At 42.1% G+C, this 18,793-nt stretch overlaps 1 protein-coding gene across 7 annotated transcripts in view; it reads left to right on the forward strand.

Annotated features, from left to right (window-relative positions):
• The first annotated feature begins 529 nt into the window (after window positions 1-529).
• Window positions 530-18,793, forward strand: part of cep128 (centrosomal protein 128) — a 53,394-nt gene continuing 35,130 nt past the window's right edge. For 3 of the 7 annotated variants that reach the window (XM_085383218.1, XM_085383217.1, XM_085383219.1), the window contains exons 1-11: window positions 530-1,252; window positions 1,980-2,066; window positions 2,840-2,960; window positions 3,113-3,231; window positions 10,644-10,744; window positions 11,641-11,713; window positions 12,306-12,428; window positions 14,995-15,081; window positions 15,586-15,660; window positions 15,824-15,971; window positions 18,077-18,216. In XM_085383218.1, the coding sequence (XP_085239344.1) occupies window positions 1,079-1,252; window positions 1,980-2,066; window positions 2,840-2,960; window positions 3,113-3,231; window positions 10,644-10,744; window positions 11,641-11,713; window positions 12,306-12,428; window positions 14,995-15,081; window positions 15,586-15,660; window positions 15,824-15,971; window positions 18,077-18,216 (1,248 nt within the window). In that variant the 5' untranslated portion in view covers window positions 530-1,078. The remainder of the gene's footprint in view (window positions 1,253-1,979; window positions 2,067-2,839; window positions 2,961-3,112; window positions 3,232-10,643; window positions 10,745-11,640; window positions 11,714-12,305; window positions 12,429-14,994; window positions 15,082-15,585; window positions 15,661-15,823; window positions 15,972-18,076; window positions 18,217-18,793) is intronic. The other 4 variants (XM_085383216.1, XM_085383215.1, XM_085383220.1 and 1 more) reach the window with 4 other exon arrangements.

Consider the following 18,793-nt stretch of genomic DNA (forward strand, 5'->3'; position numbering starts at 1 on the left):
TCTGGTGGGTTTGGAGGTTCTCTTCAGCTGCTGGAGGGGAGGGTGAAATTATTGAGACAGTCTGGTGTTGTGCAGAATGTAGTCCACCCCCTTCTTGACTAGGATTTGCAGGAATTTTAAAAGTTTTGCTAATAGATAAACTACATTTTTACACAACTTTTTTGTTCGTTGTAATTATGTTATAAGCACATAATAATAATAATAATAATAATAATAATAATAATAATAATAATAATAATAATAATAATAATAATGCTATTTATTATTATTATTATTATTACTATTATTATTTTAATACAACTTAAAGTATAATGTATACGTTTTTAACACAATTCTTTTTTTAATACCACCTTGTGGTTTTCAGTATGCACATGGACAAAATTTTCTTTTTTCCCCTTTTCTATCCTCGAGGGCGGCAGTACTGGCGCAAAAAACACACCTTTGGACAATGTAGTTCTCAAATAATCAATTCCCACACTGCTCCATGATGGGCAGCCTACACTTCCCAGCGTTCCTCAGAGTTGCTCTGGTCCGTTTGTTTTGCTGCTCAGACGCGGCTAGTTCAACTTGCCACAGCGCGGAGAAGCTGAGGGTTGTTCTTCTGATGGCTGTCTTCCGCATAGCGTGAATTCAACCTCTTCTCTTTAATTAGCATCTAACGGTCGCTTGTATTCCATGTGATTCTGCTTTGTAGTTTTTGTTTTGTAGTCTTATCGCAAGGTTAAATTCATTGGCTAACGTTTAGTTAGCTAGCTGGCTAACGTTTACAGGAGTTTCCACTTGTTGCTAGCCAGGAGGAGCATCGCCCACAACAATGCCAGGATACCCTTGGTTCTCGTGGTTTCCTTGACAGATATCTGTTTCCTTATGTGTGGTCAAAACAATGGTGACACGGCTCCCATGTGTTGTGACAGAGTTATCAATTGTAAAAAAGAAAAGAAAAAAGTTCATAGGCATCCCATTTTCGTTCTTAATCTGATTAACGGTGCACTTAACAGCGTTTTCCGCTGATGAAAGTAGTGCTGCGCCATACTTTGCGAAGTCAGCCGTTTACGGTGTCCGCTCCTCGTCTCAAAGTATGGATATATCCAGCGACTCTGACTCATACGACAGGACCCCGGACCACCGGTCACGGCGGCGCGAAGCCCACCGCAGACCTGGCCGGGACAGGGCGAGAGGCAACGGGAGAGAAATCGACGGGCGAACCGTAGACATCTCCGAGAAAATCAGCACTCTTGCAAACACCTTACAGGTACTTTGCGCAGGTTTGCGTCAAAAGACATGCTATGTGGATCTGTTCAGGGTCCACCTGCAAGCATTCACCTGTGTTTGTCCCCAACCATACGACCAAGTCAGGTGTTGGGAGATAACAAATCACTTAGGTATAAGTTTCATCTCATCATGGGCTGGGAACACACTGAACAATGGTCTGTTGGCCTTTTTTCGGCAAATTTTCAGTATCAGACTCTTTAGTTACTGCATTTAAATGATGTTTATACACTTTTTAAATGTAGGGTTTTCCATCAGTTTATGGTTCAATTGTTATTATGTAAAAGAAAAGAAAAATCAATTGCCGTGTGAGAAGGCAGCATAATGCAGTGATGCTCTTCCTTGTGTTTGTCTGATTCAGAGTGCTCCTGTTTTTGTGTCTCTTCTTTGGAGAATTAACCTGCTTAAATGGCATGTATTCCCTATTTACATGAGTAATAAATGGATACCAGTCAAACTTGCCACAAAAGATTTAGTGTTGGTATAAATTCATAATTAACATTCATAGTTTGGGAATGAAAAAATAACCACTGGTGTCAGAGACATCCTTTTGTCTTTCATGTGCTTTTTTCCACCTGTGGTTTCCGGCTAATGAAAGCACCTGTATATATAATAAAATGAATGGATGGATGGATAGCTCTGTATCCATAGCCTGTTTTGAATCCTTAACACATTTCAGCAGTCTTTAACTGGAAGTGTCTTAATGGCAGGACACCAGCAGGAACTTGACCAAAGTAGACAAGATGCTGGGTCAGTACAGGGAGCACACAGACGACCAGGCTGAAGCCATGGCACTGGTGAGATGCCTGTTCTCTTAGATGTCTTCTATTTTATTTTATTGCTGTACTACATATGTTAAGGCTGTTTTATTCTGCTTTATTTAGCTATTTTACGTTATAGAGCCATTTAGGTTTTTTTCTTGAGTTTACACTTGAAGTTAGTTTCATTTTTTAAAATTATTTATTTAGAATTTGATGATCGATGTCCTTTTTTTCCTTATTTAGTTTGTTTTGTTGTCTTTTATTTAAGCTGTTTTGCTGTATGTTTTATGTTAAGGCTACTATAATACAAGAATTTCCCAAAGTTTGTGATAAATAAAGCACATCTTAATTCTAGCAGTTTCACCCACTAATTTATGCCTTTTTATTCAGGTTTTTTTTAAGTGAATGACACTCCCAATTTTTTGCCAACTATATGTTTATTAGATCAGTTTCTGCTGACAGCATTATACATCAGTATACATAAGGCAATCAACAAGGACAAACTGTATGGAAAAGAAGGAAAAGCCCCCAGAAAAATAGAAAAATGGGGAGTGACTTCTTAGGGGTCAGTTTGCCAGTTGAACCCATTTATCATACACAGCTGCATGGGGCCTTTGGTAGCAACACTAAGCAGTCAGAGATGGCTGGTTAGAGATGGATCATCAGATGCTGACAGTGAGGTCAAATCCATTCTCTCTAAGTATGTTAAGAAAGGGCCCCAAATACGACACTCCCATTTATGCTTAAAAACAACAACAAAAACGTCTCTCTGCCTCCTTCTAAGTCATTTATACTTTTTCATGCATCAGCTTAGGGAGAACCTAGAGGAGTCAATCAGCCAGCTGCAGACACAGAGGCGATCCAACGGGGTTCGGAGCTCCTCAGCCTCCACCCTGCATACCAGCGACCTGGAAGCTTCCTCAGGATCAGGTATGAAAAAAATGACCAGTAGAACCAGTGATCGAGTTTTGTTTAGTAAGTCTTTTTCAGAGTATGAAAGTGTTCTACTTCCTGCTATATGTTTATATTGTTTGTTAGTTTGCAAAGCAAACCTCTGATAAAATGTATGCTTGTGATTTCAGAAGGCCAGCGTTTCTACCCCACTTCTCCACTTAAGGATTACACGAGCCCTCCAGGAAGGAGGAGGAGGTCTCAATCTGCCAATGTTCGCTTCAAGGAAACAAGCCTGGAAGGAGACGGTGTAAGGAACAACAGACCAGCTAGTGCTTCATTCACGTTCAGCATATTGCCACTAGAGGGCATATTGGGTAGATCCACATAGAGTATGTTGTATAGTCCAAAAAAGTTACTTTTCACTGGCCACAGTGGAAAATGTCATGGGGTCAAGGAAAGGTGTGAAGGAGACTTGATAAGTAAAGAGGAGGATAGTGTACGCTAGACTCCTTTACAGTGTCACAGCGGATGTCTGCTGTATTGAAAAGTACAACATCCACAACATAGATTAGAAAATGCACAACTTACTCCACCTCAGCATGTTCTTACCAGCTGAACAACAGTGGAACTTAAAGGCACTTTGATCAGTTAATACAGCTCATAATCTGAAATTAGAAAGTTTTTATAAATCTGCGTTCTTCTAACAATGCAAAAGCTCAACAAGAAGCCAATTTTATTGTAGTCGTGTAAGAGTTAAACTGTGGTTGTTGCTGTGTGATAAAAATTAAAAACATAGGATCAGGTTGTGGACATGGATGTCATGTTTAATACATGAGCTGTGCTATCTTGTCAGATTTGTTGATCATTTTCAGTCGCTATAGATTATGGGAATGACCTCCTACTTTCCTAAAGAATGGTGTAATGTATCCTCTGCTGATGGAGGTAAAGGAAGCTTTGAAGCACTTTTATTCAGTTTTTGTAGAATTTGTGCAGCTCTTACTGTGACTGCCAAAACAATACTTCTTGGTCATTTAACTTAATTAGAAACCTCCTAAGCAAAATTGGCTGTTCAATTACAACCCATAAGTGCAGTATCGGGTTCTGTGGATGTGTCTCTGCTGCTGCCGTCTTGGTCAGGGATTCTGACTGTGGCTACTGACGTTTTCCTGACAGACTTTTTTGCTGCTATTTAATTTTTTGAATGAAAGAAAGCATCAGGTGATATGCTGATTTATCATCTCCTATTTGAATAAACCTCTTTCATTTGATACATAACAATAGGTTATCTGCTGAACTTGATAAGCGGTTAAGAGGATGGATAGAGAGATGGATAGTTATGATAATCCAGTAACCTAAATCCAGTATTTCAGGGGATTAGTCTGACACTAAATGAGGCTAACAAAAATTAGAAAAATAGATGAACATTTGAATCTCATGAATATTTTTCATAGTGTAGGAGAAAGCTGGTTATTATTTGTCAGTCGGCTATGTCACTTTTATGTGTTATCGTCTTAACTAGTCCTTAATTAATCTGTATGTGTGTTAAATCTCTTTAATGCAGGGCTCGCAAAATTTTAAAATCCCTGGTAGCCCTTTGGGCAGACACTCTTTAGTTTTTGGTAGCCCGAAATAAATTTGAGTAGCCCGAATAAAAAAAGATTATTTTTATTGTATAATATTGTAAAGGAAACAAAACATCAATCAAAAAATTGTTAAAACACAAATTACAACAACTGTGTAAACATTACAATCAACTCAAATATCTGGTTCTAATTAAACAGAATTTTCTGTGAACTTGTTAGAACTGTGTAGAACATGAATTAGTCTGTGTCAGATCCTGAATCTGAAATTTCCACTGAAGTCTCGGATGAGAAAATGCCACTCGACGTTGAGGGCATAGCATCTCCTTCATCAGCTTTCTCTTCCTGTGCATTGCCCTCCATTTCACTGCTCTTTGTTCTTGTCGGGGTTTTATGATCCAGGTGTCTTGAACCTTTTCCAGAAAACATCCAGAAACGAATCGACTTGTCAGGGCAAAAAGATTCAACTGTTTCCCCATTAATGGAGAGTTGCATGCAGTCATTCAGTGTTTCAGGGTGTAGAGAGGTACGATGTGTTGTCTTCACTCGGTTCATGCAAGAAAATCCTCTCTCACAGATGGCTGTCGATGGACTAAGTGTCAGCATTAATTTCACCAGCAACAAGATATGAGAGAGATGTTCTGGATTCTCAGAGAGGAGATCTCTGTACAAGCAATCTACTTTGCGACCCCGGCGTTCTGCAAGCCACACTTTTAGATCCATCCATTCTTGTGGAATTTTCTCTTTCTCATCTGCATCTAGCAAACAGGCAAAATGTGTGACAAGATAATCCACCTCTTCATCCCCATAATTTGCTAGTTCTTCTCTGGGGTAGGGAAGAGTGGAAGGGTCAAAAACCTTGAAACAAGAGAGAGGCTTTTCATGGAGATTTTTAAATCTGTTGTCCATGTACTTGACTGTGTTGTCAATAATCTTCTGGATCTCTGCACCAAAGGTGTCTTTGTCTGTTCCCTCACCTCTTCTAGCAGGTCGCTGACTTTTTGTTAGCTGAGTTCCACAGTAGCAAATGCTACCATCCTGGTTCGCTGTGAACTTTGTGTCCAAGGTTTTCTGATATTCTCCTGGTTTTGTTTTTAGGCTGAGTAAGCGTGATGTTGTGCTCTCAACTAACTGATTTGTTCGTGTGATGTTTAGGTTATCATGCTGAAAATCAGTAGAGCACTTGGATAAGATAAGATAACCTTTATTAGTCCCACACGTGGGAAATTTGTTTTGTCACAGCAGGAAGTGGACAGTGCAAAAGTTATGAGGCAAAAATTAGAATACAATAAGAATAAATACAGTACACAACTGTACAGAATAGAATAAAATAAAATACTATATACAGTAGAATAAAATAAAATAAATATACAATAAGATAAAAATAGAATACAAATACAAATACTATATACAACTGAGTAAAAATACAACGATGACAGAAAGGATTATTGCACTTAGTATTATTGCATATGTATGGATGTGTGTGCTTGATCAGTTAAAGTCTTTATTATGGAGTCTGACAGCAGTGGGGAGGAAAGACCTGCGAAATCTCTCCGTCCCACACCGTGGGTGCCGCAGTCTCCCACTGAAGGAGCTGCTCAGTGCTGTCACAGTCTGCTGCATGGGGTGGGAGACGTTGTCCATCAGGGATGACAGCTTAGCCGCCGTTCTCCTGTCACTCACCACCTCCACTGGGTCCAGAGGGCATCCTAGAACAGAGCTGGCCCTTCGGATCACCCTGTTCAGTCTCTTCCTGTCCCCAGCAGAGATGCTGCCGCCCCAGCAGACCACACCATAAAAGATAGCAGAAGCCACCACAGAGTCATAGAAGGTCTTCAGGAGTGGGCCCTCCACTCCAAACGACCTGAGTCTCCGCAGCAGGTACAGCCTGCTCTGCCCTTTCCTGTAGAGGGCGTCTGAGTTATGAGTCCAGTCCAGTCTATTGTTCAGATGAACACCAAGGTACCTGTAGCTGTCCACAGCCTCAATGTCCATACCTTGGATGTTCAGTGGTTGCAGTGGAGAATGCTTGTGCCTGCGGAAGTCTACCACCAGTTCCTTGGTTTTACTGGCGTTGATCTGGAGGTAGTTCAGCTGGCACCAGTCCACAAAGTCTTGAGTCAGTCCTCTGTACTCCTTGTCGTCCCCATCAGTGATGAGGCCGACTATTGCAGAGTCATCAGAGAACTTCTGCAGGAAGCACTGGGTGGAATTGTGGGAGAAGTCTGCAGTGTAGATGGTGAAGAGGAACGGAGCCAGAACCGTTCCCTGTGGGGCCCCCGTACTGCAGACGACCCTGTCCGACACACAGCCCTGAGTCCTCACATACTGTGGTCGGTCGGTGAGGTAGTCCAGGATCCAGGTAGTGAGGTGATGGTCCACTCCAGAGTTCACCAGCTTGTCCTTTAGAACCGAGGGAAGAATAGTGTTGAAGGCACTGGAGAAATCAAAGAACATGATTCTCACAGTGCTTCCAGCGGTCTCCAGGTGAGCGAGGGAACGATGTAGGAGGTGAATGACGCCATCATCCGCTCCAATGCCAGGCTGGTAGGCAAACTGAAGTGGGTCCAGTGATGAGCTTATTAGGCGCCGAAGCTGAGCCAGGACCAACCGCTCCAGGGTCTTCATCAGGTGGGATGTCAGAGCCACCGGCCTGTAGCTGTTGAGGTCCTTGGGGCGTGAAGTCTTTGGCACTGGTACAACAGGAGGTTTTCCAGAGCTGTGGAACTCTTCCCAACCTCAAGATGGTACTGTAGTCCAACATGAAATGCAGGAAGCGAACAAATTTCTCAGTCTTCATCTCCTGCACCACCCCCTTAGCCTTGGCTGCATCCTCGGCTTTGACATCACTTCCTTCTGCCATGTTCTCCATATGAACAACAGTGGGAGTGTAATTTTTTTCCACAGCCTTTAGACATCTCAGCCGGCTTGGAAGCCACCGCGTGCTCTTCAGCCCACTGAAATGTGCCAGCCTCTCATTTAGCAGTTCACTTATTTCTGTCAGCTCTCTTCGCTTCTTTGGGGAATAGTAGTACATCTTAAAGATGGTTTTCAGTGTATCTTCAAATTTCACCAGGTACTCACAGCCTTTCACGCTATCCAGCACGACTAGCTCTAGTTTGTGTGCCACACAGTGGATTGTTATGATGTGGGGTATCCTCTGTTTCAGTCTCCCAGCTACTCCTGTTTTCTCACCCATCATCACTGCAGCACCATCAAAATTTGCACACACTACTTTCTTTTTCCATGTGTCCTCTCTGATACCCATGGTGTTCACTGCTTCATCAATAGCCTCTAAAATACCTGCAGCATTTGCACTCTTGACTGGCTGACATTTGATCATGTATGTGGCTATGTCACCATTATCCCTCACATACCTGACATGAACCAACTCCTGTTCTATTATACCAGTGTCTGTGCTGCCATCTGCAAGAATGGATAAGAACCTGCTTTCTTGAATTTCCTTTTCAATCTGGTCTCTTGAAGTTTGTGCTATTGCTCCAATAAACTCTCTGCAAGCATGGTCATTGAGGTAAGTGGAACCAAGATCTAGGCCATTTGCTTTCTGAAGTTTGCAAAGACTGCTAAATTTTGCCAGTGGTAGTTCACTCTTTGCAACATAGTACGCAGTTCTAAACAGCTTTTTCAGGACTTCTTGTTGTGCTTTGTTTATTTTTAGTATGGTTTTTGCAATTGGTGTTTGTTCTGGGACAGATGCTGCAGACTGAGCACCAATGCATTTCTTGTGATGCAGAGATTTCTCATGAGTTCTGATGGAGTCTTTCCTAAAATTACTGGTCCCAGTAACAAAGGCGCTTGTCGACTCAGCAATAGAGGGAAACTCACGACACACCCGGCAGAACATCATGTTATTTACCTTGTCATATTCCAGCCACAGAAATTCTTTTGTCCATGAATCCAAAAAACTGCGCTTTCTTTTTGCCTCGTAATCTGATTTATCATAACTTTTCCGCTTTGTGGTAGGCCTTTCTTTGCCTGTCCCTTCTTCATCCTGACCTGTCTTTTTTGGCTCAGCAGAACTAAAATACCTGCGTAAATCCATCTGTCTTTACACATGCCAGAGATTTTTTTTTTTTTTAAATTCTCTGCGCAGTCAACCTCTAGCACGTTTAAGCTTGCTGCGGGAGATTTCACGTGCCACGTTTGAAGAGTAAGCTAGTGAGTGATGTTGTGTCCTGTCTGACTATACCATATTGCACCACTAGAGGGTGGTGTCGTGAAATAAGAGGAAAGTGCAGTCGGGAAATTGTAGAGTTAGAATATAGTTAAGACGGCTATCTGATAACTCGATATGTCTCCCTGTTACCTCTACGATGTAAAGTTATGTGCTGCATTCATTAAAGAGCACTGTTCTTTGATGAGGACTCAGCTAATTACTCAGCTACATTTGCGAAAGAAAGCAAAGGCATTGTCATATATTTTTACTTCCTATGATAGCCCGACGGGCAGGGCTGAGATAGATTTTGGTAGCCCGACTGGAAATATCACTAGCCCCGGGACGTCGGGCTAGCGATTTTGCGAGCCCTGTAATGACACTGATGGGACATGGAGGTTGAGGCAGAGTTCAGACAGACTGTCCTGTTTGTTGAGTCCCAACTGAGAAAGTTAAGAGACGATTATCAACAGCAGAACTGAAGATAAGAGAGTAAATAACTCATCTACAGCTCTTATTCCAAGTCAGAGTTTCACAGAATCAGACTGTAAATTTATTTAAGTGATGGGAGTAATCACATTAGTTTGATGGCCCAACAACACAAAAAGGAGCCGGAGGATTGGATTACTCTTTTTAAACATTATATCATTGAACTGTTTATGATTACTAATGGTAAATGGACTGGTTCTTATATACGCTTTTCTAGTCTAGCTGACCACTTAAAGTGCTTTACACAATTTGCCTTAAAAAACACTTTTTTCTAGTGCTTCTATCTAACACTCACACACAGTTACACTCTGATGGATGCATCGGAGAGAGATTTGGGGTTAATATCTTGCCCAAGGCATGCAGACTGGAGCAGATTGAACCGCTCACCTTACTGGTCTATCACCTGAGCTACTGTTCATATAAGATGAGGATTATGGTGTAAACTTACCTCTGCATCCTGTATAATAAATATAGTTCTAGTATTTGTAACAAACCAAAATGCCTCCTGAAACTTTCATTGTCAGGAGGCACAGCTCTCTGAACCAATATGGCATCTGTGTGGTTGCATGTTTTCACTGGACAGCAGCAATCACCTGTAAATAAGACATTTATTACGCCACCTTTGGCCTAATGTGTCAGTTCAGTTGAATTTAAGTCTTTTTATAGCACCAAATAACAACAACAGTTAGCTCAAGGCACTTTATATTGTAAGGTAAGGATTGTAGAATAATAGAGAGAAAACCCGAACTATAGCACAGTCCCCTATGAGCAAACACTTGGCAGTGGGAAGGAAAAACTCCCTGTTAACAGGAAGAAATCTCTGGTGGGACTGGACGAGCAGGGAGGGGCGGCCATCTGCCGCAACCTTCTGGGGGTTGAGGGGAAAACGGGATAAAGGAAACAGTACTGGGCAGAGCCAGAGATTAATAATGACTAATGATGAAATGCAGAGACATGAGTGACAAAGAAATACTGAGTGCATCATGGGAAACACCCAGCAGTCTAGGAGGGCTCAGGGTCACCTGATCCCGCACTAACAACTGTACATGCTTCATCAGAAAGGAAAGTTTTAAGCCTAATCTTAAAAGTAGAGACGGTGTCTGTGTCCCGAATCCAAACTGGTTCCACATGACCTCTTCTAACATGGTGATATGAGGTACTTAATATAAGATGGGGCCTGATTATTAAGATCTTGTATGTGTAGAGAAGGATTTTAAATTCACTGGCAGCCAATGAAGAGTCGCCAGTATGGGAGAAATATGCTGTGTTTCTAGCCCCTGTCAGCGAGAGTGCGCTCACTGCAGCATTTTCCATCAACATCATTTTATTCACATGGGTTTTCATTTGTGTTAGTTTTTCCCTTTCAGATATCTGTAGTGTGTTTTCACGATGCAGCGATGTGGAGCGCCGCTCAGCCGTGCCCTGCTCGTGTCTCGCGTTTTGTATTCAGCGTGGGTTTGTGGCTGTCTCACACAGATTCATACCCTGCACCAGTCCATGAGGGATCTGCGTTGTGACCAGCAGAGACTGTCTGATGACCTGGATAGAGAAATCCTCCGGAGGAACCGGTATCTGAAGTCTGAACATAAAAGCTCATACCTTCTCACACAACACATTCACAATTGAATTTGACAGCTATTGTTTTTATGTTACTGCAAAAGTCATTTTATGGCCAAATCTCCAATAATGGTTTGTTGTTGTCAAGTAGCATAATTAAACCGTTAGCCAGAGCAGCACTGGTGCTAGTTTCTCTTTGCCAAATTAGAAAAGCTGCAGAGTCGTTCAGACACACTAAATACGATTATTCTCATTTGTATTCAGTCTGACTGCATTGACCTCTGAAAAAAACGCTCATTACAATAGGTTGTTTTTTGAAAAACAAATGTGGCTTAGTAACAGCAGACGGCTCTCTTACAGTTTATTAAATTGAAGAGCGATACGTTTCCAAGAGCATTACTATGTATGTCGCACTGTTTTGGTAAGCCACAATGAATGCAAGCAGGCTTTTATAGTCTCTTCTTCTTCACTTCTGCCCACAGAGTCATCAGTTTAAGTTCTCGGCTCTGGGAAGACAGTGTTGGAATATTGATCTTTTACTTTTCATATGCACCGAACATAAAAAAAGTTTTTTGCTTGGGGTTTGCAAACAGAAGCACGGTTTCCATCTCTGTGAAGTCTCCTTAATAAAAAGGTGATAAAAGTGTCACAGGGAACTTAAAGAGACGGCGCCGCGCAGTCAAAACGGATTAGAATTTGACATTTTGAAGTTATTAAAAATCACTCCTACCCAGCGCCGCTGACCAGAGCAAATTGATCCAGCGTCGTATTTCAGCATCCGAAGCTGCATAATTATTTTTTAGTGCTGTCAAATAATGCATTTATGGGTCCTGGAATAGTATTTCCAGTGTTTTGCAGTGTAAATATTTTCAGCCAGCTTGATTTGTCTGTTTTTGTTTTTTCCCTTCTTTTGTAGGGCTGATATTGACACCAGGCGGGCGATGGAAAGCCTCACAGAGCACATGACAGCTTCCCTGAGACAGGACTCAGTGAGTTGTGGCTGTGTATTTCATTGCCAGTACTTCAAGTGTGCTTTCTGGCTCTGTGAATGTGTAAAGAAAAGCGGAGGCATCCAGAATTTAAGGCCATTGCATCACAAATTTTGATGGATGAAAGCTGCTGTATAAAGCATGGAATATGCAAATAGCTGGAGTTTCTGGAATAGAAAATGGCAAAAGACAAATGGCTTCCTCTTTTTTTTTTTAAAGTAGGCTCATAGTGCTCCAACTTTAGCAAATATTTCCCTTTAATTTCCAGGCACACAGCTTGTTACTGCACCATCAGTACTGTGACAAATACACAGCCCCACATGACGCCCAATATGTTTAATATTTTTTATCTCATCCTGTCTGTGGGCGTGACAAGATAAAGCTTTTTACAGGTGGATATGATGCTTCCTGATTAGGCAGGGAGGCGCTGCAACGCAAATGTAATACACTCAGTCAGTTATGAAAGATATTTTTATCATCCGCACTTTTAATTTCCTGTTTTCTCATCTATCGCACGCTGATGCCATTCCTGCGCCGGCGCGAATGTTCGCGTGACCCGAGGAGCGCTCATTCTCTCTCTCGCCGTCTGTAGGTGTCGTCTCGTGTGGAGCGGCGTCTGCAGGAGCTGGAGAGAGAGATGCACGGCGAACAGAGGAGCACGGGCGGAGAGAGGAGGCCGGAGCAGCGGGCGGCCGCGTCTGACGAGCCGCAGGAGGTGACACTCCTCCTCGCCACTCACCTCCCACACCTGGCTCTTATCGCTAGGGGCAAGATGGAGGCACATGAATTCAGTGGAACGATTTAACTATAACTAATGACCACATTCATTTATTAGAGACAACACTTAAAAGCGCCAAGTGAATATTAAAGTTATGACTGGCATCCGTGTTACCTGGTGATCAGCAAAGTTGATCTTAATCACAAATATATCTATAATTCATCCAAGATTTTAAAAATGCAAATTCTACAATAGATTATACAGCAACACAGAGTTCCTGTAGTAATACAAGCCTCGTGCAAATGTGATTATATATTTATTCGTGTTCCTTCTGCCGTTGCATAAGAATGTGTTGGTCCGTGTTTCCCACAGATGTGTGTCATGAAATGAGGCGCACACACTTTCAGAATGGAATTATTACCAAAATAATACGTTTCTCTGGCAGATATCTAATTGGACAAACACTTGTGGAAAATAAATGAATAATAATAAACACAATGAGCTGCTTCTCAGTCCAGCTTTTCATCAATCATTGCAGTTTAGAAGGGATAACGACAGCGATCATTCTGCTCCATGTTTTGGGGAAGCATTTGCATTAATATGGAGGACAGCAACAAGCACAACCTGGCCCCGAGCCAGCCAGCAGGCGAACAAGAGATGGAAAGGGTCGGAGCAAAGGACCTACTTTCTTTACCAAATAAGAGCGAGGGGATTGTCCGGTGTTAAATCGCTGGTGTTTTTGTCTAAGACTGTCTAAGACCTCTGTCAGTGCGCCCCAGGGTGGCTGTGGCTACAATGTAGCTGCCATCACCAGTGTGTGAATGTGTGCGTGAATGGGTGGATGACTGGATATGTGAAGCGCTTTGGGGTCCTTAGGGACTAGTAAAGCGCTATATAAATACAGGCCATTTAAGACTGATACAAAAGTGCTGAAAGGAGTGTGTGCCAAATGTGTTTGGATTACCAATAATACACCTCAGCAGCTTACCCAGGTAAAGTCTGTGAATGGGAAACTGCTTTAGAAAAGTTTGGATGGCATTTTAGGCGCAAATAAAGAAGAGTTTGTTTTGCTGCGCAGCATAAAGAAAACAAGCTCAAATTCATCAGAAGAGTGAACACTCAATGAAAATATAATAGATGTTTTGAGGTTTACTGGACAATCAGATTTATTATGTACAGACGGGCTCATCAGCAGTTTCACCTTTAACCAAAATAGTCTTTGAGATCAGTTGGAAAGGTTACACGTTCAAATCTCTCTTTAGTCCTTCTTTGTCACATATGCAGAAATTTGGCTGATGAAAGCATGTCAGTAGCACCTTCCACAAAACAGCGCGGGGCTTTCAGGCAGTCTTTTGTTACACTGGGATTTTCCCAACATAATAACGCTGCCATCTGTGGTACAGAGATATTACAGTGAAAGTATAGTGGACCGTAGAAACAAAAACAGGTTGTCTGTTCAGAATTTGTGGGAAGTCAAAATAAGCATACTTGGTGGGATTAGTGAGCTTCTACAGGTTTAGATACAAGGATGGTTATTCTCCCTCACAAATACAGTTACAGAGCAGGGAAACATCGAGGTTTCTAGTGGCTTTCATGCTTACTGTACCTTCAATAACAGATTCTATAAGGTTCTTAAAGCTCGTTCTGCTTTATGAGACTATAAAACACACTAAGTAATTGCGTTGTTATAGTGCAGATGGTTGCTAAGCAAGAAATTGCTGCTTTCTTATATTTAATGCCAATCACGATCGTTGTCAAGACGTGATTTGTCTAAAAGCACAAGTGGCTGTGAAAGCGCTGTCATTAGGTGCACTTTAGTGATGTAGCTTGATGCGCATTATCTTGTGTTATTACTCATTTCTATTGCTACTTTACATTTAACCACACAAACCCTCCACATTATAGATCATCAGCATAATGCCGCTTAATGATATTTCTTGGTTCATCTGTATCTTCTCCCAATCTGTCACGTCTGTTGTATTTTACCGGTGAACCACAGAGGGGCGCTGTGTATCCAGACTGATAACCTGTGTGAGCAAGAGTTTTTCAACACGCTGTGTAGTGATGGTAGCTACCAATTCATTTGCATCCCTCTCCTCTGTCGTGCCCTAATGGGACACCAGCGGGGCCCAGGGCGATGGGAAATAATGCATTTGCCCAAAAATTAAGGGTAAATAAACAAGCATGAGGAAATGAAGAGGAAAATAATCTCTTTCACTACTAAAGAGCAGGAGAGGAGGGAGAGCAGAGGGCACATTTATTCCCCACCGATGGGCCCGCTGTGATGTGAATCAAATAGATGATGAGTCACTTGGGTAGATGTTATTGCTAGCAGCCAGTAATTCATCACCACAGCCCGCTTAGAGTGAGTGGGATGGAGTGGGATCTAAGCTCTTGTACAAATCCACCATGGTGCCAGTATCTCGTTCCAAGAAAAAGGCGATGATGATGGGGGGAGGGCAGGGGATACTGTGATGCAATAGCACTTCTCATGTGTCATCTTTATAGTGTCTCACAATAATACACGGTGTTTCCTGCATGGAATTTTGTTTGTGTGTTTTAGACTTTAGGGAGATGCCAAATTGGAGCCAGTGAAAGAGCGGAGAAGATGGCAGCCAGGCTGCTCAAAGCAGACAGGGAGAAATCCAAGGTAAAGAAACTGAGTGTTAAAGGAGCGTTTTTGCATTAGAGAAAATTTGGGATGATCTAAACGCCTTCGAGAATCTTGGTTTCAGTTTTTGCCGTACTGCTTCAACGATCGTTTTAAATAAGGCATGCAGAGACTTTATTATTGCATTGTAGCTGAAAATGACATTGAAACTTTCTATTTAATGTTACGGTTTTCATAATTGCAGTAATACAAATTATAATGTTTACTTTTTATTTACTGATATAGAAAACTTAATTGTGGCTCAAAATGTGAAGGCTATGATTTGTACTTATTTGACAGATTGTTCATTTTCTTCTTATTTGGGAATTTTTGTTGAACAGATATGTCTATTATTTTCCAGGCAAGGAAAGTTAAGTTTAAAACATTGAATTTGTTTTGATGATTTTTGTTTCGTTCTGCTGTAAGTTTCTGGATTAAACCCTGATACTGTTCAAATTCTGAAACACCTGTTCATGTAAATTGTTTTTGCTTCGCTGTCCTCAGATGGGGCAGGAACTAGAGAGAGCCAGAAGACTGCTGGAACAGTCAGAAGATAGCAGAGAGTCCCTCGTTCAACAGGTTTGTTTGTCCTCTGCCTGATTGTATGTAAACCAGTAAAGCTCATGAGACAAAACAGTAAGATGAGAAGAGACTTTTTGGAAATCTTCAGTGTTGTTCTGCCTGCTGTCAGACAGTCGGATGTCTTTTTTCTGCGTTTTCTTACACGGCTGATGATCCCCAGGTGGAGGACATGCGCTGCGAGCTGCAAAGGACAAGGGAGGAGAAGACGGGGCATGAGAGGGCACGGCTGGAGACTTCTCGGCCCAGTGCTCAGCCACATGGCAGCTATGCTGACAAGGATGGTGGAAGAGGTGGGCTGCAAGGGCCAGGTATTCGGTTGTCAGGGGAGAAGAGAGTGTATGGATGCAAGTTAAATGGATGGTTTTAAAGATTGCTGTGCCAGTGGAAATGGATGCTAAGATTTTGTTTTTTAGGATGACAACTTTCGGGTTTTAAATGTACAGAGTTGTGAAATGAAACACCGACAGCTCTGTTTCCTTCTTTTGCTCAATACTCGGGGTGTTCAGTAAAACACAGCAAAACAGCACAGTTACAAGCGAGCAGCAGAAATGAAACGCAGAGAAGGTGACGCAAGACAACAGAGCAAAACAAAAAATGCAGCCTGCTCACTGTGAAAACTTGAGTGTGGACTTACATTCATTCACAATGTGTTCACAAGATATACTGAAAATTTTAAATCGTGGGATGATTTATCTGTCACGTGGATGCTCGTTTTAAACATTTTCAAATAATAACATCATTGTGTGTAGCTCATCTCTACCAGCCAAAATCTTGGGCTTCCAGTCGATCTATACTTAACTAGGCTTTTTTTACTCATGATGGCTCTGCTGTTGTTTTTAGGGGGGGCTGCGAATCAGAAGAAAGAGGAGCTAAAGCCTCAGTCACACAGGCCTAGAGGGCGGTCAGTGACCACAGGAGCAGGGTCCTATCACTATCAACAACTGTGTACTCCCTGAATGTCTGGAAAGGGGTTGCAGGCTGTTGCCAGGGGAAATCAGTTGTTGTGCAAAGAGGGCGCTGCACGTTTTTGTGATTGCTTTCACAATTTGCGTTGCACTTTTCAGTTCCACTCCTTTGAAAGAAGTTTCTGAGTGTTTGCAGACAAGTCTCCAGGACGTTTTTGGTGCAACCATTCTAACATGACATTTTTTGCAATCTCGTGCAACCTCTTGCCAACTGTGCAGGAAATATGCACTTCTCCCTAGCAACTGGTGGTTACCAGGGAGTCACTGACCCGTCTCTAGAGCTGCGTGAGTGGTGCTGTAGCACCACTCACACAAGCTGCCACCAACCTCCAGGAACAATTTGCAAGCAGGAATACACATTTTTCTCTCATGACCAGAGGTTGCGAGGTGGTTGCAGACCAGTCTGTAGGCGTGTTTGACTGGGGCTTAAAACTGTGTTTCATAGAGAGGATGGACACAGAGGCAGCCCAATAAAAGATTAAGAACAGTATTTTTTATATTTAACAGTAAATCATGCAAAGTGTAAAACTACTCTAGTTGAGTTCAAGAATAAAAATAAAGTTAGAAGCTTATCTTACATCCCCCGTTATCCTCGTGTCGTGTTTTTGTGTTTCTGTCTTGAAGGTTTGATTGGTTAATGCAGAGCAAAGTAAAAAGGCTTCAGTGCCAGCAAGAAACAAGATGGTGAAAGGAAAACTTAAATGTTGGTGAGAGGACTGAGAATTGGTTTGAACTACACAGAATATCAAAGATTTATTACCATGAAAGGAGAAAAAATTGAGTGTATATTTGAGAAAAATATTGAAAATCCAACTCTGTGCGTCTGTTTTTTTTGCAACATTGATTTTAGGACATCAAAGTGTCTTTAAAGGCAGTGAAAGCTCCAAAATGAGAGATTCTTTAAGTGTCTCACGTTTTCTAGAAGGTTAGGTTATGTAAGGGTTTGTGCTGTTTAGTATTAGGTTGAGTGAAAGATTATTTCTTAGTTCATAATAACTTCATTAAATCCTCATAGCGTGCTTCTACAAATCAGTACTTAAGTTGTGGAGAATCCTTCATGAGTCGCAGAACTTTTCACTACTTTTGTATTCTGTTCGCCAGATGTTTGGTCGGTGACCAAAGTGACCAAGTCTTTAACTTTAGTGGCCCATGTAGAGAATATCATCCACGGCATTATACCCATTGTGAGCTCTAGGAGCAGTGGGACCACGCCGTGTGGCACCTGGGGGGACCAGCTGTTGCTGAAGGACAGTTTGCAAAAGAATTCTGAAAATAAACTGAGAGTGAATCTTATTACATTTCCCTTAAAAAATAAACCCAAAAACCCGATGCTGTAGCTTACCTGTTGATTGTCATTTTTGTTCCACTTTTTTTATATTTTGTTTCCACCGTGCAGTAACAGCACTCTGGATGTACGTCTGCTGATAGTGGTGTGCATGTGTCAATAGATCGCTCAGACCTGGAAAAGGAAGTGGCAGAACTGCGTGTTCAGCTGTGCAAAGCCTCGGTCCGTGGTGAAGTCGAAGAACTGAAGAGGGCTCTGGACTGTAAAGAGAGGGAGAGGGTCCAGCTCAGCTTACAGTTGAAGGTGTGTGCGAGTCACAGGTGGTTCAAAAAAGAAAGACGGTGCATTTCTCGGGTCGTCTTACTCCAAAGACTAAAGAAGTCTCAGCTGGAGTTCAAACGAACACATCACAAGCATGCTTTTGATTCTGCCCATGCTGCTGTCTCCACCCCGTGCTGAGGTTATGTATGTGGGTCTGTTGCTTCTCCTCCACGGTCGCATCCCCTGCCTGCTCCATACCCCTTGATCCCTTTTATATCGTCAGATGAAGCGACATTTGGAATAGATCAGGAGTCAACAGGCAGTCATTTATCCTTCTCAAACTGGTGCAATGTGTCACTCCCATCACTGAAACAAGATGTAAGAAGAAGAAGGAGGGAAAAAAAGAGTATTGCAATTCCTTGCAAAGTTGGGGCGTTCGAGGCTGCAGTTGGTATCAATAAATTGTTAGTAGAAATAGTTGCACTTCAAGCATTGGCACATTTCTCTAATCTCTGATGTTTCTTTTACTGAAAATGTGTTTAAACACCCACACTTCCCCTATTGCAGAGTAGGTGCTGAGAGAATATGCGGGTGTTTGCATGTATCACCTGGGGCGTCT

The sequence above is a fragment of the Rhamphochromis longiceps genome, linkage group LG15, assembly GCF_057381845.1.
Source record: "Rhamphochromis longiceps isolate RC_006_pf linkage group LG15, R_longiceps_female_GT1.1, whole genome shotgun sequence".
Classification (NCBI taxonomy): domain Eukaryota; kingdom Metazoa; phylum Chordata; class Actinopteri; order Cichliformes; family Cichlidae; genus Rhamphochromis; species Rhamphochromis longiceps.